Below are 22,460 nucleotides of genomic sequence, written 5' to 3'. Positions count from 1 at the left end.
AGGAGACTAATCTTCACTATCCTGATATAATCTGGGTAATTATGCTTAAGAAGGTCAAATTGCTATGTAATTCAGGAATTAAGTTTTTATACTGTTTGAAATGGGAACAAGAAAAACCTGGTAGTAAAGGACAATGAAGGAGAAACAGAAGAGTATCTGAATGTTTCCAGGTAGAAAAATAACATGACATCTTAGCATATTAGGGATTAACAAATTTATGATTGTACTAGTTTTCATGAATTACATGCTTATAGGAAGAATATTATATATGATACAGCTGTTGAGAGCAAAATGATAAAAGGTACATTGGATTAGCTTGCTTAATATCCACAGATAAATCCAGTCTGCAAACTATTAAAAAACAAAGGCCCAAAAGGAAACAAATACTGTAGCCTTGACCAGATCCTCCATTATCACATAACAAACAAACAACACTCAGATAAGGGAAAACCAACACAGTAGGCAAGAACAACCAAAGATAACTCAATGCAGTTAAGCAAGGCCAATCAAACAGGCCTCCAAGATCCCTGATCAAGGCAGGTAGGACAAGTACATATCAAAAGCCAGCAAACCCCACTTGATATCAAAGCACTGACAGTATTGCCTAGTTTTGTAGGGGAACTTTACAATTGCTAATTGATAAGGTATTTGTAACCTGCATTTGCCAACCTTCTCCCACCCTCACCCCCACCCCCCAGCATCTGATGAAATCAGCTGCAGCTCACCAAAGGTTATGCCTTTTTTAAAAATTTGTCAGAAAAGCTGCTACTGTACAACTCCTGATTGTTTACAAGAGAAGAAAACTAAGCTCAGCAAACACCAAGATCACAAAATTTCAGCCCTATTTTATCTATCCATCCATACAATTTGTCCCAGCCCATCTCCTCCCTTCAGGGGAGATCCAATTTATCCAATTTGTCCCTTGCTATTGTGTATGTGCATCATCAGCCTTAAATCCCAGCCTTGAATTCATTTCATTTTTCTATTTTCTGCTAACAGTTTTTATGGTTTTATCAAATACAGCATATAGAAACAGCCATCATCAACATTCTTATATTAAGTAATTAGAAAGAAAACACAAAAAAGGATAATTTCTTTGTTTTTTTAGGATGACAGTCCTCGAGTGTATCCTACCTCTCCTGGTCCTGTGCCTATAATCTTAGCAGTGGACCACATTGTTGTTCATTGTAAAGATGATGGAATATTCTTTATAACAGGTTAGTATCCTACATTCCGGTGACACTGACTTGAAGAGGCTGCAATTCAAATAACTATCTCCTAGAAATCTCTAACCCAGCTTTCCCAATTCTGACACCCTGTATGTGTATTGGGAATTTTGGAAGTTGCAGTCATTTAGATTGCAGTACATGTAAAGAGTGCCAGTTTGGTGAAGGCTATTATAATCTATCTCAGCTTCCCTTTGTTGTAACTGCTGCACTGAAATACATTAGACAGGTGCTAATGTAGGGAGACTGTAATGCTGTTAGATACTGCTAATCAGCAACCGTGTTCCAATACATTCATTTGCTCAGTCTAAAAAACAGTTGAGATGGTAGTCTAGAAGAATCACTGTTGTGTAATTGCAGATATATTATTTATACTTTACCTTCCAGCTGCACAGACAAAAGGAACTTCTGTCCAGAAGACAATCCAGGAAAATCTTAAGGAAGAACATATTCCAGTAGAGAGAATCTCAATAGTTTCAGCAGGAAGTGATGATGAACCAGAGGTATGCCATATGTCTCCTTGTACCAAACAGCTTGCAATCACAAAAGGAAAGATGGTAGAGACAAATAATCTGTGTGTGTGTTTATTTTTTCTGGGGGTATTTACTTCTGTGTAAATACCATAAGTACTGTGCTTCTGTGTTCTTTGTCCTGTAACCCTTCGCTTCAGTTTCCCCCTTTCATTTTTGGAAACACAAGGGCAAATATGTTTCCTTATTAAGACCTTTTAAAAATGTGGTTATGGCTATCAGAAACAGGATGTTGAAACAAGACATTTAATAATTGGTTTTCACCAGAGGCTGTGGTATTGGAATAGATATTAATTCAGATATTGCTGTAAAGTGTTTATGGTTGTATTGAGGAATAGTGATAGAAAAAACAAAGATAAAGTGATATGCAGTAATATTACACTGGTATAATGATCTTCAGTAACACAGCTTCTTCATATTAATGTTTAAATGATAAATAAATCCTTAGTACCATACATAGATCATGTTGTGGAAAATATATTTCTAATTTAATTAGCTTATTTGTAACTTCATTAAAATAAATCTCAACTCTAATTATAGTGATCGAGTGTAATAGCCATCTAAAAAAATTCCTCTCGAAGTTAAATATTATAGTATCATCTTGTTGCTTCTTTTTCATCTTTCAGAGAACTCCAGTTTATTTTCAGAAAAAATAAATAATTCAGGCAGGAAAAGCAGCATTAATTGCATGTTTTGCACTGTGAGACTTAGGCACTCAGTGGTATAAAATAATAATCTTTATCGTAAGACAATAAGCATGAATTCTGCTTTATCTGGTTCAGTGAAACATGCTAATTCATGCTGCTTTATTGCTTTTGCTTCCCTCCCCCTAAATCTATTGCTCTCTAGGTGAGAGAACGTGTTATCTGAATTGCTTTCCAGTCTGATAATAACAGTTGGAACTCAGATAACATTCTCTTATAAGAAGTGCTGAAATTAGTTACTGCATTAAATTCTTGGCTTCCAGTAAATACTAGACTTCTCAATCTGCAAATAGTTTTCCTGGAAAATTTATTCTAGTTATAATTTCATTTATTTATTATATTCATACCTTGCTTTAGCTGAAAGACAAATCACTGTACACAGTGCTGCGTTGTCCAATTTTTATCTTCACAACAATCTTTTGAGGTATATTAGGCTAAAAGACCAGGAGTGGCCCAAAATGATTAATGGCTAAGTAGAATTTGAATTCAGGTCTAACACTCTAACCACGCCAAAGTCACCCCAACATTTTACAACCTTGTTTTGTCTTTTGCAGTTGAAAGCAGCATCAACTTTGGAGAGAGAGCTACAGATCACTCAGAGAGCCCTTGCAGAAGCCAATCAGGACAAATTACGTCTACTAGAGGAAATCAAGAAATATGATCCTCTCTTCCAGCTTTGACAACAAAGACCTGGGCAAGAGAAGCTCAGAGCAACCAGAAATCACTACCAGCATTGAAAAGGTTTACTTGTTGAAAGCAAAGCAGTTAACTTGGTAATCTTCTTTCAAGAGCTACTACCTTGGAAACAGTAGCAGAATGCCATTACAGGAGACAGAAGTGGAGATGTTGTAAGAAAGCACATGGGAATAAGATGATCAGGAGATTGGATTTTGTAGCTCAGCTGTGCCTAGACAGCATGAAACTGTACTCTAGCTAAAGCATGGCACTATTGTCAGTAGAATAGTGAGACAAGAAAAAATTATTCTGACTTATCATAAAGTGGTGCTGATAAACTCCTAATCTTTCTTGCCATAACCTGCTTCTCGCAGGTTGGTGTTGGGGACATGCTCACCCTACACCAAAGAAATTACATTCTGCGTAGCTCAGGCCTAGTTAGGGAATGAAAATAAGTATCTTGGAACTCTGCTGTAGCAATGTAAGTTTGAAACATAGAAGAATGGAGATGCAATTACAGGCCCAGCACAAGAAAAAATGCTAGGAACAGAAAACACAAAATCCATCATCTCACTGTTCTTATGGAAAAGAGTTTGGGTGGCCACAATTTCTCATGAAACCTTATTTTCCCTAGTCTCCTTTCCTTATAATAATCTATTAGTGCAGTATTGGGATACCTGCCTTCCTTGTGCTTATTGTCCACCTCCTCCATCAAAATGGATTTACAGCCATTTTGGAGTATAATTTGATGAGAAAGTCCCTGACTAAACATTTTGTCCTTCTTAGTGAAAATAAGGTAACTTTATTTTCCATAACACTACACTGATAACCTTGGAGAGGCTTGTGAGATCTGCCAAGTCCCTTTGGGTCATGCACTATATTTAAGAAATCAGTCTGGTAAATAATGAATCAAAAACTTTTTCTGCAAGATGTGGAATGCTGCTAGAAGTTGTTTTAGCTGCTGAATGGTTGACCTTTTTTTCCTTTGTGCTATCACTTTTGTATTATATTCTGTACTGGATAATTTTTGTCCAGTCTCCCACCTCCCCTTTTTGGGGAAAGTGGTTGAGAAAGTGGTGGCGTTACAATTCCAGAGGGTTCTGGAGGAAACAGATTATCTAGACCCCTTTCAGTCAGGTTTCAGGCCCAGATATGGGATGGAAACAGCATTGGTCGCACTTATGGATGATCTCTGGCAGGAGCGGGATGTGGGTAGTGTATCCATCCTTGCTCTTCTTGACCTCTCAGTGGCTTTCGATACCATCGTCCATGGTATCCCTTTGAGTCGGCTCAGGGAGTTGCGGGTGGGTGGTGTGGTTCTGCGCTGGTTCACTTCCTTCCTCCAGGGCCGGTCCCAATCAATGGTGATAGGGAGTCAGAGATCCAACCCTCGACCCCTCCTTTGTTGGGTGCCGCAGGGTTCGGTTCTCTCTCCTCTCCTATTCAACATCTACATGAAACCGCTGGGCGAGATCATCCGTCACCACGGGATGAGGTATCATCAATATGCTGATGATACTCAATTGTATATCTCCATCCCTGGTGAGGTAAGTGATGCTGTGACTGCCCTCGCTTGGTGCCTGGGGGTTGTAGGGGTCTGGATGGGAACAATAGGCTTCAGCTGAACCCTGGTAAGACAGAGTGGCTGTGGGTTAAGGGCTCCTCCGTATCCGGGACTTTGTCATCTTTCGTCATCTTTGGTTCTAGATGGGGTTGCACTGCCCCAGACAGACCTGGTGTGTAACTTGGGGGTCCTTGTGGACTCACAACTCATGTTCGAAGAGCAGGTGGCAGCCATGGCCAGAAGGGCCTTTGCACAGCTTCGTGTTGTGTACCAGTTATGCCCTTTCCTGGATTGGAAGGCCCTTCAGACAGTCACTCATGCCCTTGTTATCTCCCATATAGACTACTGCAATGCACTCTACGTGGGGCTACCCTTGAAGAGTATCCGGAAGCTTCAGCTGGTCCAGAATGCGGCCGCGCGGGCTATTTTTGGCGCCCCTAGAAGGGCGCACATAACACCTTTGCTATGCAAGCTGCACTGGATACCAGTTTGCTTCCGGGTCCAATTCAAGGTGTTGGTTATCAGCTTTAAAGCCCTACATGGCATGGGACCGGGGTACCTGAGGGACTGCCTCTTCCCTGCATCATCAGCCTGTGCCACCCGATCATGCAGAGAGGGCATGCTACGGACCCTGTCAATAAGAGAATTCCATCTGGCGGGGTCCAGGAGGCGGGCCTTCTCTGCAATAGCGCCCGCCCTTTGGAACATCTTGCCTCCAGTGGTGAGATTAGGCCCATCACTCCTAGCCTTCCGGAGGAAGTTGAAGACCTGGCTCTGCCACCGGGCTTGGGGCAGGGAGGAGAATAGTCATACTTGGGGTTGGCTAGTGCCTGGAAGTGCCCCTCCTCCATAATGACTGAATGAGACCACAGCCATCTGGATTTTATATATTTGGTAGTTGAGAAATTATTTGAGTGTATTTTATTGGAACTTTATTATATATTTATTGTTCTATATTGTAAACTGCCCAGAGTCCCTCTATGGGCAGTGACAAATTTGATAAATAAATAAATAAATATTTGGAATGAATGAAAAAACAGTTTGGCTCTGAAATACACAACAGCAGTGTTAGTTTTCTCTAATGTTTCTAAAAAGTTATGTCCAAAGTAATGTTAGAAAGGTTAGATGTTGCCTCCCAAAATAGTTATGTACCCATATTCTTAAGATATATGTAAAGAGGGCTAATAGGAAACAAATAATTGCTAGCAATCCTTCTATAATAGACTATAAGATTTGCAATTAAAGTTATCCATAGCATAACAGAAAACTCTCATGGATTTTAATACATTTCAAATTTTTTATGACTTAGTTTTGTCCATGTGTATAATGCATTAAAGTTTTATTATAACCTGATGTAGCTACAACTCAAATGGGTAACTGGCAGAATCTAAAGTGAACAGATTCTGAAGCATATAAAAACTCCCAAACTTTGAAGTTTGAGTTCAACTCCTGGTGATTATCTGAGCAGGTGAAATTCAAAATCTGAATTTATCCTTGTGAAAACAATTAGGGCTAGGCCAAGTTCTAGCAGCTTTTTCCATTAAAATGCAGCTATAACTATAAGCCTTATGCTCTTACACAGAAGTGTGATTTTTAAAATATTCTGAATCTTGTTCTTATAAATAAGATGTAGCTACTCAAAGTTTATATAGATCAAAGCATGAAGGATAATAGGAATTAATGAGTTGGTAGATATCAAATTAAACAAAGTGTACTACTGTACACATATGAATCCCAGAATGGGAATGTGCTACAGGTATTTTAAAGGTAACAATTTAAACAAAAACCAGTGGCAGCTGTAATGGGCTCTCTGAATAGAATTAGAATAGAATAGAATACTGAGCTTAGAATTAAAGGAGTATCTTTACTAAGCCAGCTAAAAATTCACAAAAATATGTGCAAGTTTTTAAATTGTCCAGAATACTTAATTGATTAGCTGGTAACAAAATAAGAGAGGGATGGGAGGAAAACAGACTGGCTGATTTTGAAGCTATGGCATTTATACTTGAAAGATAATACAAAAAGTGATTGTCAATTTTCATAGCAATTTTTCAACAAACCACTTGTCATTACAGAATATACCATAAAGGATCAGAGTGAGGTTATTATATAATATCCTTTATAGATGGTATTGTCTGTCTTTAAAAAATGGAGCATGGCGAGGATAACAGGCCTTAGTAAACAGATGTTTTGCCTGATATTATCCAATTTGTTTATAATAAAATGCTAGACTTAGTTTATGCACTACAGCTAATCTTTGTCTAGTAGTTAAACAGTTCTTAGCTGAAGCGTCCTACCTCTTAGCTACAGAACAATTATCTTTTTGTCTCCAACATGTTTGTCTGCCTTGATTGCTATAGAGCAGTCACAATCTCATCTTCACCATGTGAATCGTAAAGAACTTTTTTAAAAAGCTGCTGCTTCAAATAATTTGTTAGCCTTTGGGGTTATTTGTAGAATTGCTGAACTCTAGGAAGTTTTGCAGCCGTGCCGTGCTTCTGTCAGTTTCATTAATTCGGCAGTAATGATCTTTGCATGTAAGATTGCATGTATTGTAGATTCTGCCTGTTTGCTATATAATGAACAGTTGTTGCTTCTACACTTTTCCTAGGTTATCTATATTAAAATATTCTAATCAAATCCAGGCCATGCACTGGAGTAAACATTATTCTGGCTCTCCATATTGGATAATGCCCTAATGGGACAGCCCTTCTTTAATATACTTGCAAAAATACTCTTTATCAAAAGAGCAGTGTGCTTTTGCAGATGTATATGCCTGTTTTTCCTAATGAATAGAAGTCTGTTACTGTATGAAATAGCGCTGATACGACACTCCAAAATAACACATTAAGTGCTACTGTGTTTTTTCTATCAACTTTGACAGGAAGGTTGTTAGTGAACAGTGCTGTGTGAAGATCAAACTTTTTCTCTAGATTTAATTGTTGAATAATTGCCAAAATATATTGAAGGTTTATTTGAATAAATATATGTGCACCTAATTCTTTTTTGAGTTAAGGATAAGCCAAGTGTGTATTACATTAGATTTGGTGCAATACATTCTGTTCACTTAAAAAAAACCTTTTTATTTAGAAATGCAGCAGGGTACAAGAATCACAGTGTATTTAATTACACCATATAGTCTCTGCATGTTGACTTACTAAAATAATTTTCTGGTGTCTTCCAATGCAAATTTGATTTAAAACAAGGCAAAATGTAGAAACAGTATACTGTGGCAAATAATATTGTGTGGTATGCTTGTTCCAATTACAGATAGTAGAAGGTACAGCTTATTAGCCTGTTGTGGCATGAATGACTCAGATGCTTCCGCTGTGCTGAGAACAATTATTTATCTAAACTGAACATGAGAGTAAGAGGAAGTCCACTGAAGCTGATATTTGACTACAGAAGTACTTTAGTGTGGTTCTGTTTTTGAAGATGCTTTCCTTTCTTCAGTGCTGTATTTCTATGTAAATGTGAAGAACAAAACTCTTTATATAATGTCATAGCTGACATATCATAGAATTGTTTATAAAGTTCTAATTCTACATAACTGCTTCTGTAATTTCAAACAGGAGAGTATATAGGAATAGACTATGTGGTACAAGTCTGACTTGAAATCTAAGCCTTCAGTATATTGGATCTCTTTCTCACACGATAGTTTCCTCTTGATTATACTGGTTCTGTGAACCACTTTTAAAAATTATGTATTAAAATGCTTAACCTCTGCTTCTATTGATTTATTTCTCATGCTTAGGTTTTTATCTTAGATTTTATTTCATCTTCAGTTTATTGTTTATTGATAATTGTAATTGATAAGTAATATACATTGTGAACATCTTTGCACTTGTCACAAAGATTTAAGGGCCTTATTAAAATGACAAGTTTTTAAAAGCCCTAAAATGAACTGCAACCATTGCTTTTGGTGATTCTTTACAAGTATATGAAACTTGTGTCTTTGACCGTGCTTTAATAGTTAACTGGAGAAAATTCAGTATTTGTTTAAGCTGAGAGATCAATGTAGACTAGCCAGCTGAGAAGGTTGCAAATAGCAATCACACATCTCCTGTCAGTTCCCACCCTGATCCAAGCCATTCCCAGCTTGGTCCCTCCCAGCCCCAAGCCTTGGCTCTTCCAAGGCAAGGGTCACTTTTCAGGGATCACTGAGAAAGAGGCCAACTTGCTTCTCCTGCCCTGCATAAGCTTTCTCCACTTCAACTCCCCCCACCTATCTCCCCCCTCCCCATCTCAGCAGCATCTTCATCTTGGCCATGCTGTGCAGAGCAGCCAAAAGGGCAGAGTTGAGCCCAGTGCCGACAGCCCCCGCATTGTGGGGCTTGAGGCCAGCTAGCACCAGCAAGCCCACTGGAGGGGAGGCAAACATGATGATGATGGTCAGCTGGGGATTGGAATACAGTGGCATCTTCATCTTGGCTATGGTGTGCACAGCAGCTAAAAGGGCAGAGATGGGAGATAGGCATGTGTCGGGAGGTGAAGCAGAGGCAGTTTGCACAGGGCAGGAGAGCGTTACTGCGGGACACTGCAACGGTCGTAAATGCAGGCCGGTCATCAAGCACCCAAATTTTGATCACTTGACCATGGGGACACTGCAATGGTTGTAAGTGCAAGGGCCAGTCGTAAGTCCATTTTTTTAACCACTGTTGTAACTTCGAACAGTCACCCGAGGACTACCTGTAACACTTTTTAAAACTCCTTTATTTCCTTTTAAAAGAAACCTCAAAACCATGTTTCAGAAGCTCCGTGTAATCTTATTACATCAATATTTCTTATTTTGCCTATTTAGAAAATGTTTCCATATTCAGCCCAATATACCTGCAATATAGTTTTTGTCATTAGCAACTCAGAATTATTGCACAAGGAACATCTTAACTATGCAGAACATGATGGCTTTAAGTAATCTGAAGATACTGTCAGGAGTCTTTTTCATTTCAGTTGAAAGCATCTCCATTCCACCTAGACACTTTTTTCACTTCCTCTTCAGTGGTAGAGAATTTTTTTATATTTGGAATTTGGAATCTGTGCTCTTGATTTCAGTCGTCTGACTGCTTCACGCAAGTGCTTGGGTTGCAGAGGAGGTGATTCTCCCCACTTCTCACATACATCTAAAGCTGTACAAAACAAAAGCAAAGCTCTTATGTTAGCTGCCAACTCATTATATTAGAGCTGCACAGATGCGGTAGCAAAATCAACCTTATTTCTATGTGCATTTCACTAAAAGCAGTTACCTCATATCTACAGTATCATTACTATTTTTATATCCCGCCTATTTTGTGCAACTCAGTGTGGCACACGTAAAGCTTCTGCCTCCTATTTGCCTCACAACAACCATCCTGTGAGGTGGGTTGGGCTGAGAGAGAGTGACTGGCCCAAAGTCACCCAGCCAACTGAAGTGCCCAAGGGAGGACTAGAACTCAGTTTTTAGTCCAGCATGTTAACCACTACACCAAACTGGCCTTCCGATGTTCCAAACGCTTCTAACCGAAAGCCTGTGAAATCCTTCAGAGCATATTCCATATCTACATACACACCTCTGTAAAGGAGTTGGGGAAATGTGTTCTGTTTGTAAGCAGTAGGTAGAAAATAAGCAAAAGCAATTACATGCATACTATACTATTGCTATTACATAAGAAAAATTATCTGAACACTAATTTTATTCATTTATACTTAATTTAGTATAAAAATTGTTCAGATAATTTTTCTTATGTAATAGCAATAGTATAGCATAAATGTTCCCTTTGCCAACTAAAAAACAAGCGCATACATAGCTGCTAATATAGATGACTATAGGTTTGCTGTACAAATCTACATCTCTATTTTTTCAAGCATGTGCTTTTATAACTATTATAGTTAGCTTGGTTTAATAATCTTGTTTCTCTTAAAAATATTGACCCATTATGCATTAAGTAGCAATATACATATTATGCAGAATAATAATATGTAGGAGTAAAATACTACACAAAATAGGGATGTGCAAAACTTGATGCTCTGCTCTTCTGACACCAATATAGCCAGATCACGGCTGGAATACATCTGGAAGACGTTTTTACCATACAATTATTTAAAAGATGGATTCCTAAAAGCTAAATAAAACATATATTTGAAAAAAAATAGCTATATTGTAGTAATTAGCAAGTTACGACTTCAATTAATGGAAGCTACAGACAAGAACTAGGTTATACTTACCCTCTTCAACTACTTCTCCAACAAAGACTTTAGAAATTCCTGACATGGCAATAACAACGTTCTGAGACACAGAGGTTCCAGTAATTGACTGGATCAGCTGAGGAAGGAGCAGAGGTTAATTCCAGAGAACCCAAATTTTTAGATACTTCTTTTGCTTCCTGTGCTGAATGCTACTGTGTACAATAGCATTAGCATAGAGGTGGACTATGGGGTGCAACTCATTCCCCCTACCAGCTGGAAACCACAGGTAACCTAACTCCATGGATGGTGAAATCTCTGGAAGGGATGACACTTTTTAATGTTTTCTGGGGTTTGAGAGTGAGAATGGGAACAGGAAGCCTCTTGGAAGCAAACCATTCCACTTAAATCCTTAAACCCCACTAACTCCCCCACAGCCCAAAACCAAACCACTGAAATTGAGGGCTTTAAGGATAGAAATGGAAAAAGCCTTCCCCCAATTCCCACCTTACCTTTTAAAAGGAAAACCCAAAATTCTACTCCCCAAAGTGGACTTATTTGGCGACCAATTTCAACAGCTCAAACTTGAGGTGCTGGAAGGCTGCAGAGAGAATTCTGGGGAGATGTGTGGCCTTCCTATCTCAGTATCATCATCAGCAGAATTTTATGGTAAACTGACACTGAGATAAGACTTTTCATCCATTCATGCATGATAATTAGGACACATCAACAAATCAATCTTACCCGTTTAATAGCAGCCTTAGGGAAAGCTGATCGTCGATACATCTCATATCGATTTAGCTGTTCTTCAGAAAAAGAGGAAACCAGGATTCTGTAGTAAACAATAATTATGGCACTTATTTAGAATTACAAAGTGCAGAAGGTTAGTGAGAGAGAGTAACATTCCACTGATAAGCACTGGGTTAGAGCTAGCATTTTCTTCCGGTGTGGTATTTCCTGAACAAAATTCTGCTCCAAATGTTCTAGTCAGAGGAGGGTGACTTTGGCCTATTTTTCCTAGCCCAGAGACCTTCCAGTACAACTTCCCACATTGTCCAGAAGGTCCCTTTCACAGGAAACCATTGGGTTCCAGGGAGAAACAGAAAAAAAAAAAAGCCAATGTATTTCCTATTGCAGTATTTCTTAAACGTTTTGCTCTCAGGACCCCTTCCCACTTTTAAAAATTATGGAGGACCCCAAAAGAGCTTTTGTTTGTATGGGTTATATCTATTGATATTTACCCTATTAAAAATTAAAATTGATGCATCCGGAGAATAATTATTGGAACATGTAAAAATAACAGTACAGGTAGTCCTTGAATTACAATAGCAATTGGGACCAGAATTTCCATCGCTAAGCAATGTGGTTGTAAAGCGTGATCGCATCACTTAGCAATGGCAATCCCTGCCATCCTGGTTGTCATCCTTAACCAAATCCCACAGTTGTTAGGCGAGGCATCTTCCTGCCAGCTTCCCACAGCCAAATCAGTGGGGAAGCGGGAAGGAAGTTGCAAGTCCCAGGTGGCTCTCAAGCAGGCCAGCAGGGGGTTAAGTGGCTGCTGCTGGGTGGGGGAGGGAATGAGGGAGTGTGCAATGGTGTGAGGAAGGTGTGGCAAGGCTTGGGGAGGGTGCAAAGGGGTGAGGGTGGCATGTGAGGGTCAGGGAGGGTGAACAAGGGTGCGAGGGAGGCATGTTGAAATTGTATGGGGGTGCAAGGGAGGCACGGCAAGGGTGCATGGAAAACATGGCAAGGGTTGGGAAGGGTGTTTGGAGGGCAAAGGAGGTGCAGCAATGGTCAGGGAGAGTTGCGGGGGTGCAAGCGAGGTGCAGCAAGGCTCGTGGAAGATGCATAAAGGTGCACAGAAGTGCACAAGGGTGTGAGGAGGTGCAGCAAGGCTCATGGAGGGTGTGTGGGAGGCATGGTGAAGGTCTGGGAGGGTGCCCAGGAGTGTATGAGGGAGGCGCGGTGAGGGTTCGCACGGGGGTGCGAGTGAGGCGTGGCGAGGCTCAGGGAGGGTGTGCGGGGGTGCGTGAGTGGCCAGTGCGGTGCAAGTGCAGAGGGGCTGGGGGAGGGTGCACAGGTAGGGGAGATTTACCACAGCAACTAGCAACCTTCTCAGCTGGCTTCCCCACTGACTTTCTGGGGAAGCTGGCAGGGAACGGCGCAAATGGTGATCACGTGACTGTGGGGGTGCCAAGACGGCCGGAACTTCCAGGACCTCTCGTAACCACCATACATTCAGTGCCATCATAACTTCGAGCAGTTGCTGAACAGATGGTTGTAAGTCAGGGACTACCTGTATTAAACTCATTAGATATTAACATAAATATAATACTTTTCATGAAAAGCCCCTTTTCTTTAACAAATAAAAAATAGTATTAAGAGTGACTTTGTTTTAAATTTTTGAAAATGTCTTCAATATCTGGCAAATGTTGATTTCACAGGCCCCTGACAGGGCCTTGGGGAACCACCAGGGGTCCTTGGGCCACATTTTAAAAAATGATGTCCTATTGTACTAATAGGATTCTTTTGCTGGTTCACTCTGCAAAACCTTTTCTTTTGGGAAAGGGGAAATGCACATATCCAACTTAATAAAAACAGTTCAAAGAGGAAAGTACAGCATCATGTCACTTGATAATTACCTGGAAGTATTATTTGTTACAAACATAGCTTACTTCTGAGAAAAAATGCATGACATCAGACTGAATGTTCCCCTAAACAGTTTCCATAAAGTGTGCTTTAGACCAGGGTTCCTCAACCTTGGCAACTCTAAGCTGTGTGGACTTCAACTCCCAGAATTCCCCAGCCAGCTTAGAGTTGCCAAGGCTGAGGAACTCTGCTTTAGACCACAGTCTTAACTTCAAGAATTCCTTGAAATTCCGGAATTGGATAGGAAAAGCAAGGGTTTGGCTTCCTAAATACTCAACAGCAAGATACAGCTTTTCTCTACTCATAACAGAAGCATGTACATGGAAAAATAAGGAGCCAAGCACCGCGGCGGAAGGGAGCGACCTGGTGGGGGTGGCCAATGAGCCCCTCGGGACAGCAGAGGCTGAGGTGGAATCTCCCGGAGCAGCAGGAGTGCGGTCCACAATAGAGAGCCACGGCGAGGCAAGCCCTTGAACTGAAGACCTGAGTGGGCCAGTGAGCATCCTGAAGCGAGAGGCCGAGTGCCTTGCCAGGGTCCCTCCAGTGTGATGAGTGGGACACTCCCTCCCTGGTGTGACAGGGAGGGAGCCCGGGAGTGGATGAGTTATGTATGTGGGGATCGTCCCTCCTTAAGTAAGAGTCAGGGAGGAGGAGAAGTGGGTGAAGTGCCCCCTGACGGCTAGTCAGAGAGGCCAGTAAAGGGGGCACAGTAGATGTGGGGGTGATGGTCGGGTTCCTGCAGTCCTGAGAGCAGGAGCTGAAGTGCTGGGGAACTCGCCACCACCCTGTGACTGCTTGGTATGTCTGTTGTTGTATCGTTGGATGAGGGACCCCTAATCAGGGAACCAGGAGGGCTGGGATTGGAGGGAAATAGAAATGGGAGCTCTGTGGGATTTAGGGCAGGCTATTCTATTCAGAAGGTGACAGGGCAGGTGTGTCATGGCAGGAGTCAGAGGGTGGGCCATCTTCAGGGAAGACGCCCCTGGTGTTTGGTACCAGTAGCATGTTCCAGCCCTCTGCACTCAGTCCCAGGCCCTGGACAGCAGACTCGTGGGGGCCCTGGCTTCCAGCTGTTGCTCTTGAACACCAGGTCAGTTAACAACAAGGCCCCCCTTATATGTTATTTCATCACTGAGGAGGGAGCAGACCTGGCGTGTATTACCGAGACCTGGCTGGGCCCTGAACGGGGGGTAGCCCTCTCAGAAATGTGCCCAGCTGGGTTTACGGTATGGCTCCAGCCAAGACCCCAGGGGAGAAGGGGTGGCTGTTGTCATCCGGAAATCTCTGGTGGTCTTCAGGGGCACTACTCTGCCAAGTGGCCAGTTGTGAGACCCTGTTCCTGAAGTTGGGTTCCCTAGAACAGTTGGGATTGTGCTATTGTACCAGCCTCCCTGCCGCGTAGCAACCTCCCTGCCTGAGCTGCTTGAGGCTGTCTCAGGGTTGGTGTCTCAATTCCCCAGGCTTATGGTTCTGTGGGACTTCAACCTACCATCCCTGGGGCATGCCTCAGAGGTGGCTCGGGAGTTCATGGCCACCATGGAGGCCATGGGCCTGTCCCAGATTATTCGGGATCTGACTCGGGACAGCAGCCTCACACCAGACTTGATTTTCTTGTTGGAGCATTGACAGTGTGATTTGAGGGGAGAGTTAAATCTGTCCCCTTTGTCATGGTCAGATCATGCCCTGGTGGCCTTGAGATTCTCTTATGCTGCCCCCTGCCCCACAGGGAGGCAGGACCCATTCGATTGGTCCATCTTCAGCTACTGATGGACCCAATGGGGTTCCAAAGGGAGCCGGGGGCTATACCCGAGGATCTGCTGCATGGTCCAGTGGAGGCCCGGGCTACTGCCTGGAACAGGGAGGCAGCCAGGGCCTTGGACAAGATCACACCCGTGCAACCTCTCTTGTCCCATCAAACCCAACACTCCCCATGGTTTACGGAGGAGCTGAGGATTCGGAAGAGGATTAAGAGACATCTAAAGTACTGCTGGAGGAAGACAAGGATCGAACCCGACCGAACACAAGCTAGAGCTGTGATTAAGGCCTACCTTGAGGCAGTAAGAGCAGCAAAATGTCCATATTTCTCTGCTCTTATTGCATCCGCAGAATGCCACCCAGCGGCCCTGTTTAAGATCACCCGATCCCTATTGGGGAAGGTGGGTCCAGTAACCCACCTACAGGGCTGCACAGAGGAGTTTTCCAGGCATCTGGAGGATAGAATCACTCAGATTCGTACCAGTTGGATGCCAAGCGTGGGGCATGGCCTGTGGAGATGCCTGGGGAACGTACTTACCCAGTTATCTGGGAACAGTTTGATCCTGTTGGGCCTGAGGAAGTAGACAGGGTCCTCTGGACTGTAAATTCCACCACTTGCCAATTAAATCCATGATGCTCCAGGCTGGTGAAGGCAGCTCAGGAGGTAACGTGTGGCTGGGTGGGTCCAGGTGATGGTGAATTCATCCTTGATGGAGGGAGTGTTTCCGACAACCTTTAAAGAGGCACTGGTGCATCCCCTCCTCAAGAAACCATTGCTTGATCCCACCGTACTGGACAATTTTTGTCCAGTCTCCCACCTCCCCCTTTTAGGGAAGGTGGTTGAGAAAGTGGTGGCATTGCAGCTCAAAAGGATCCTGGATGAAATGGATTATCTGGACCCTTTCCAGTTGGGTTTCAGGCCCAGATATGGGATGGAAACAGCATTGGTCGCACTTTTGGATGATCTCTGGCGGGAGCAAGATGTGGGCAGTGCATCCATCCTTGCTTCTTGACCTCTCAGCAGCTTTTGATACCATCAACCATGGTATCCTTTTGGGTCGGCTCAGGGAGTTGCGGGTGGGCGGCACGATTTTGCGCTGGTTCACCTCCTTACTCCAGGGCCGGTCCCAATCGGTGTTGATAGGGAGCGAGAAATCTGGCCCGCAACCCCTCCTTTGTGGGGTGCCGCAGGGTTTGGTACTCCCTCTGCTCCTTTTTAACATCTACATGAAACTGCTGGGTGAGATCATCCAGCACCACAAGATGAGGTATCATCAATATGCTGATGATACCCAATTATACATCTCCATCCTGGGTGACTTAAATGATACCACGACCACCCTCTCTTGGTGCCTGGAGGCTGTAGGGGTCTGCATGGAGAACAACAGGCTTCATTTGAACACTGGTAAGATGGAGTGGCTGTGGGTTGGGGGCTCCTTGGCATCCAGGAACTTACCATCTTTGGTTCTGGATGAGGTTGCACTGCCCCAGACAAATCCAGTGCGGAACTGTTCTCCTGAACTCATGACTCCTGCTCAAAGAGCAGGTGGCAGCCATGGCCAGGGGAGCCTTTGTCCAACTTTGTGTTGTGCGCCAGTTATGTCCCTTCCTGGATTGGGAGGCCCTCAAGTCAGTCACTCATGCCCTAGTCATCTCCTGCCTATTGCAATGCGCTCTACATGGGGCTACTCTTGAAGAGCATCTGGAAGCTACTGCTGGTTCAGAATACAGCCACACGAGCAGACTTAGGAGCCCCAAGGATGGCGCACATAACACCTTTGCTGTGCAAGCTGCATTGGGTGCCAGTTTCCTTCCAGGTCCAATTCAAGGTGTTGGTTATCACCTTTAAAGCCCTACATGGCCTGGGTCCAGGTTACCTGAAGGAACGCCTCACCCCCATTGCATCGACCATCCCACCCAGTCTGGCAAAGAGGGGATGCTACGGACCCTGTCCATGAGGGATTGTAGATTGGCAGGGTTCAGGAAGAGGGTCTTTTCTGCTGTGGCCCCCACCGTGTGGAACATGTTATCCCCAGAGGTAAGGCAGTCCCCCATTCTCCCAGCCTTCTGAAAGGGAATGAAAACCTGGCTTTGCCACCTCACTTGGGGTGGGAGGGGGGATAGTCAATCATGCGGGTGGTTGGTGCTGTGATGTGGCTCTGAGGAATTTATATTTTATATAAATTTAAAACATTTTTTATATTTTATATTTATATTTTTATGATGTACTTGTTTTATTATTTTAATTGAATTGTAAACCACCCAGAGTTGCTTGCAAGATGGGCGGTGCAGAAATGTGAGAAATAAATAAATAAAATACTCACTGCATTTTTTGAATCTCATCTTCATCAACTTTATGTTTTTTTTCTTTTTTCTCCTTTATCTCTATTTTTATTTTCTTGGCTGCACTAGACTGTGATGTAGGGTCCTCTAACTCTTCTGGGATAAATTCACATGCTTCCTTGCATTTAATCTAGAAAGAAAATTGATTACAACTCAATTATAGTTATAAAAATATAAACCTTTCTCTGAGTCAAACTCAACTCCTAGTTATTTCATGTTCATGACCGTGGCAGAAAAACAAAAGTGGTTTGCCACTGCCTTCTTCCAAGATGCTTTTTAAAAGTTTTACTTTAAAAATCCAATAATTGTACTTACAAATTATAGCTGTTGAACACCTATTTATTTATTAAATTTATATGGCTGCCCATCTCACAAAAAACAACTCTGGGCAGTGTATAACAATCGAATAAAACAACAAATATATAAAAAATAATCATTATCAAAATATTAAAATTTAAAATATCTTAATAATTTTTAATAAAGCTTTTATATATCTTTAAATCTTTTTATAATTTTAAAGTGCACAATACATAACACTACATGCACAATACATAACACAAATAAAAGGCCTGCACATGAATAAAGCAAGCATTTGAATATTTAACTATTATTCCTACCCTCTTCAATGATGATAGTTTATATATTTTGTGCACTTTCTAATGAGGAGGAGCGGGAGTGAAAAAAATATCTGATGAAAATAATTTGTGTATACAGTACTTGTTTTTATGCCAGAAGCTTAGCAGGAGGAAGTGTGGTGGCTGAACATAAATGAAACGAATACTCAGCATCACTTTTCACGTTTTAGTCTCTTCCTTTATATATTACTGAAAAGTCTTGAGCTCAATTTTTTACAGTGCTATGCTTCACATTAGTATTTGTTTAAGTAGAACTTGTTAATCATAGATCAATTAAATCTTTCTTCAAAAGAAAAGTGTGTAATCAATGTGAAATCTAACTCAAAACACAATCAGCAACATTTAATACCTGGACATGCAGGGTAAGGATGGCAAACAATGCTCTAATATTTTGTGTTCACTGTTTACAAGAAGAATCCAAACAAGAAAATGAGTTTCCGGGATCTGAAAGACCGCGGATATACACACAACAGTCTAAAAGGCAAACAGCGGCTATTCTAGCTAAATACGGAATTCCAAGGAAATAGCAGGAGAGGAAAATTCACGTTAGTTCGGGGTAGACGAGGCAGCAATCCATCAACCCCGAAGCAAGACGGGAAGAACGGCGGGGAAAGCGAAATCCCATTTCTGCGAAGAAGAAATTGCGTCGCGAGTTTTTTCCCTTCTCACCTCTACAACCTGTACCTCCTCTTTGATATCGGCTGGTTCTTTCTCCTGTCTTTCCGCCACTTCTACAGCAACAACAGAAGATTCAACCGAAGATGGGGAAGAAACAACGGGCAGAAGACCATCCTCTTTAACAGAATCCACAGCTTCAGCCATGCTACGCACAACGAACACCTCGTGTCGCGCTTTGATGACGCAATCAGGGCGGTGCTGGATGCCTCGTTTCCATGAGAACGCGGCACGCCTCCCGATAAACGAAACTAGTAATGAGGAGTGTTACTTCTGCTGTTGGGGAACGAACCAGAGCAGCCTAGTGCAGACGGGGTCTGACTGGCAGATCCTACTAGATCCAGTAGTGGTCTAAACGACAAAACAATGCAAATTTGACCCTACCTTTTGTTGCTTCAGTATCCAGCAGCAACACGCCAAACAGAATGAAAGGTAAACTGGGACAAGTAATTCCAAAATTACGAATGCAAAGTATGTACGTAAGTTGGGATAAAGACCCATACAATGCGCAATACCCGATTCACACAACCCACTAAGCAGTGATGCGGTAATATGGTGGGATTTGGGGTTTGTGTGAACCCCACCAAGTCTGATTTATTCAGTAAAACAGTGGTAAGCAATAGGTAAATATATTTGGTGAACCTAGTTAATAAAGCAGTCCCCTGAACCCATGTTTTCTTGTTTCCTCAAAAAGCTATGCACAAAGGGTAAACTAAGGCATGTGACTTTTTTTTAAAGGATCTAAAATAAATTGAAATATCAGAATAAAAAAATTGTGAACAAAAAAAAAATGTATTGAGACCCTTAAGATGTTCATGCTGCATAATTGTTCCTGTACTCTCAAGTCACTGCTTGAAAAACAAACAAAAAATAGGGAGGAAATTAAAAATAGGAAGAAAAAGTTCTTATAATAAGTGAGAAGTCCATGTAATTGTTATACATAATGTGCTTTTTACAAGTCCCAGATTTCCAGCTTTAAAATGAAAAACTGCATTTTTTTTTTAAGAGCAGGCATCTGCCCATGGTTGAATATATCACTTAGGGGTTTCTCAACCCTCTCTTCCTACACTGCTTTTCTCTTTTCAGGATAGAATAGTACTTGTTGTTTATTCATTCAGTCGCTTCCGACTCTTCGTGACTTCATGGACCAGCCCATGCCAGAGCTTCCTGCCGGTCGTCAACGCCCCCAGCTCCCCCAGGGACGAGTCTGTCACCTCTAGAATATCATCCATCCACCTTGCCCTTGGTCAGCCCCTCTTCCTTTTGCCCTCCACTCTCCCTAGCATCAGCATCTTCTCCAGGGTGTCCTGTCTTCTCATTGTGTGGCCAAAGTATTTCAGTTTTGCCTTGAATATCATTCCCTCAAGTGAGCAGTCTGGCTTCATTTCCTGGAGGATGGACTGGTTTGATCTTCTGGCAGTCCAAGGCACTCTCAGAATTTTCCTCCAACACCACAGTTCAAAAGCATCGATCTTCCTTCTCTCAGCCTTCCTTATGGTCCAGCTCTCGCAGCCATATGTTACTACGGGGAACACCATTGCTTTAACAATGTGGACCTTTGTTGTCAGTGTGATGTCTCTGCTCTTAACTATTTTATCGAGATTTGTCATTGCTCTTCTCCCAAGGATTAAGCATCTTCTGATTTCCTGACTGCAGTCAGCATCTGCAGTAATCTTTGCACCTAGAAATACAAAGTCTTTCACTGCTTCTACATTTTCTCCCTCTATTTGCCAGTTATCAATCAAGCTGGTTGCCATAATCTTGGTTTTTTTGAGGTTTAGTTGCAAGCCAGCTTTTGCACTTTCTTCTTTCACCTTCATCATAAGGCTCCTCAGTTCCTCTTCGCTTTCAGCCATCAAAGTGCTATCATCTGCATATCTGAGATTGTTAATGTTTCTTCCAGCGATTTTAACTCCAGCCTTGGATTCCTCAAGCCCAGCATGTTGCATGATGTGTTCTGCGTACAAGTTGAATAGGTAGGGTGAGAGTATACAGCCCTGCCGTACTCCTTTCCCAATCTTAAACCAGTCCGTTGTTCCGTGGTCTGTTCTTACTGTTGCTACTTGGTCGTTACACAGATTCTTCAGGAGGCAGACAAGATGACTTGGTATCCCCATACCGCTAAGAACTTGCCACAATTTGTTATGGTCCACACAGTCAAAGGCTTTAGAATAGTCAATAAAACAGAAATAATGTTTTTCTGAAACTCCCTGGCTTTTTCCGTTATCCAGCGGATATTGGCAATTTGGTCCCTAGTTCCTCTGCCTTTTCTAAACCCAGCTTGTACATCTGGCAATTCTCGCTCCATGAATTGCTGAAGTCTACCTTGCAGGACCTTGAGCATTACCTTACTGGCATGTGAAATGAGTGCCACTGTTCGATAGTTTGAACATTCTTTAGTGTTTCCCTTTTTTGGTATGGGGATGTAAGTTGATTTTTTCCAATCTGATGGCCATTCCTGTGTTTTCCAAATTTGCAGGCATATAGCATGCATTACCTTGACAGCATCATCTTGCAAGATTTTGAACAGTTCAGCTGGGATGCCGTCGTCTCCTGCTGCCTTGTTATTAGCAATGCTTCTTAAGTCCCATTCAACCTCACTCTTCAGGTTGTCTGGCTCTAGCTCACTGACCACACCGTCAAAGCTATCTCCTATACTGTTATCCTTCCTATACAGATCTTCCGTATATTCTTGCCACCTTTTCTTGATCTCTTCTTCTGTTAGGTCCTTGCCATCTTTGTTTTTGATCATACCCATTTTTGCCTGGAATTTACCTCCAATGTTTCTAATTTTCTGGAAGAGGTCTCTTGTCCTTCCTATTCTATTGTCTTCTTCCACTTCCACGCATTGCTTGTTTAAAAATAGTTCCTTATCTCTTCTGGCTAACCTCTGGAATTTTGCATTTAATTGGGCATATCTCCCCCTATCACTGTTGCCTTTTGCTTTCCTTCTTTCTTGGCCTACTTCTAGTGTCTCAGCAGACAGCCACTTTGCCTTCTTGGTTTTCTCTTTCTTTGGGATGTATTTTGTTGCCGCCTCCTGAACAATGTTGCGAACTTCTGTCCAGAGTTCTTCCGGGACCCTATCTACTAAGTCCAGTCCCTTAAATCGATTCTTTACCTCCACTGCATATTCCTGAGGGATATTAGTGAGCTCATATCTAGCTGATCTGTGGGTCTTCCCTAATCTTTTTAGTCTGATCCTAAATTGTGCAAGAAGAAGTTCCTGATCGGAACTACAGTCAGCTCCAGGTCTTGTTTTTACCGACTGTATAGATGACCGCCACCTTTGGCTGCAAAGGATGTAGTCAATCTGATTTCGGTGTTGTCCATCTGGGGAAGTCCATGTATAAAGCGTCTCTTAGGTTGTTGGAAGAGAGTGTTTGTTATGCAGAGTGAGTTGTCTTGGCAAAATTCTATCAGCCTATGTCCTGCTTCATTTTGTTCTCCCAGGCCATGCTTACCTGTAATTCCAGGTGTCATTTGACTGCCCACCTTAGCATTCCAGTCTCCCGTGATGAAAATAACATCTCTTTTAGGCGTGT

At 42.2% G+C, this 22,460-nt stretch overlaps 2 protein-coding genes across 3 annotated transcripts in view; one reads left to right on the top strand and one right to left on the bottom strand.

Annotated features, from left to right (window-relative positions):
* The window catches only part of BLTP3A (bridge-like lipid transfer protein family member 3A), a 64,056-nt gene extending 59,539 nt beyond the window's left edge, over positions 1 to 4,517 (top strand). For both annotated transcript variants that reach the window (XM_063297609.1, XM_063297607.1), the window contains exons 19-21: positions 1,109 to 1,217; positions 1,614 to 1,729; positions 3,015 to 4,517. In XM_063297609.1, the coding sequence (XP_063153679.1) occupies positions 1,109 to 1,217; positions 1,614 to 1,729; positions 3,015 to 3,140 (351 nt within the window). In that variant the 3' untranslated portion in view covers positions 3,141 to 4,517. The remainder of the gene's footprint in view (positions 1 to 1,108; positions 1,218 to 1,613; positions 1,730 to 3,014) is intronic.
* Positions 4,518 to 9,391: 4,874 nt separating this feature from the next.
* Positions 9,392 to 19,203, bottom strand: TAF11 (TATA-box binding protein associated factor 11). Its single transcript, XM_063297616.1, has 5 exons — positions 18,910 to 19,203; positions 17,587 to 17,735; positions 11,603 to 11,690; positions 10,901 to 10,997; positions 9,392 to 9,825 (listed from the first exon to the last, which is right to left on the bottom strand). Exons 1-5 carry the CDS (start codon positions 19,060 to 19,062, stop codon positions 9,695 to 9,697), a joined length of 618 nt encoding a protein of 205 aa, XP_063153686.1. The 5' UTR covers positions 19,063 to 19,203; the 3' UTR covers positions 9,392 to 9,694.
* Between the last annotated feature and the right edge of the window lie 3,257 nt (positions 19,204 to 22,460).

This window comes from Candoia aspera, chromosome 3, assembly GCF_035149785.1.
Source record: "Candoia aspera isolate rCanAsp1 chromosome 3, rCanAsp1.hap2, whole genome shotgun sequence".
NCBI classification, from domain to species: Eukaryota; Metazoa; Chordata; class Lepidosauria; order Squamata; family Boidae; genus Candoia; species Candoia aspera.
This window is presented reverse-complemented; position numbering and strand designations above follow the sequence as displayed.

Excerpts from the sequence above, each read along its gene's own strand:
- TAF11 (XM_063297616.1), bottom strand. The coding sequence starts at position 19,062 with ATGGCTGAAGCTGTGGATTCTGTTAAAGAGGATGGTCTTCTGCCCGTT. Across the intron at positions 10,998-11,602 it reads CTAAGGCTGCTATTAAACGG|CTGATCCAGTCAATTACTGG; the intron begins GTAAGATTGATT and ends CTCCTTCCTCAG. Across the intron at positions 9,826-10,900 it reads TGGAGAAGTAGTTGAAGAGG|CTTTAGATGTATGTGAGAAG; the intron begins GTAAGTATAACC and ends TGTTTTGTACAG.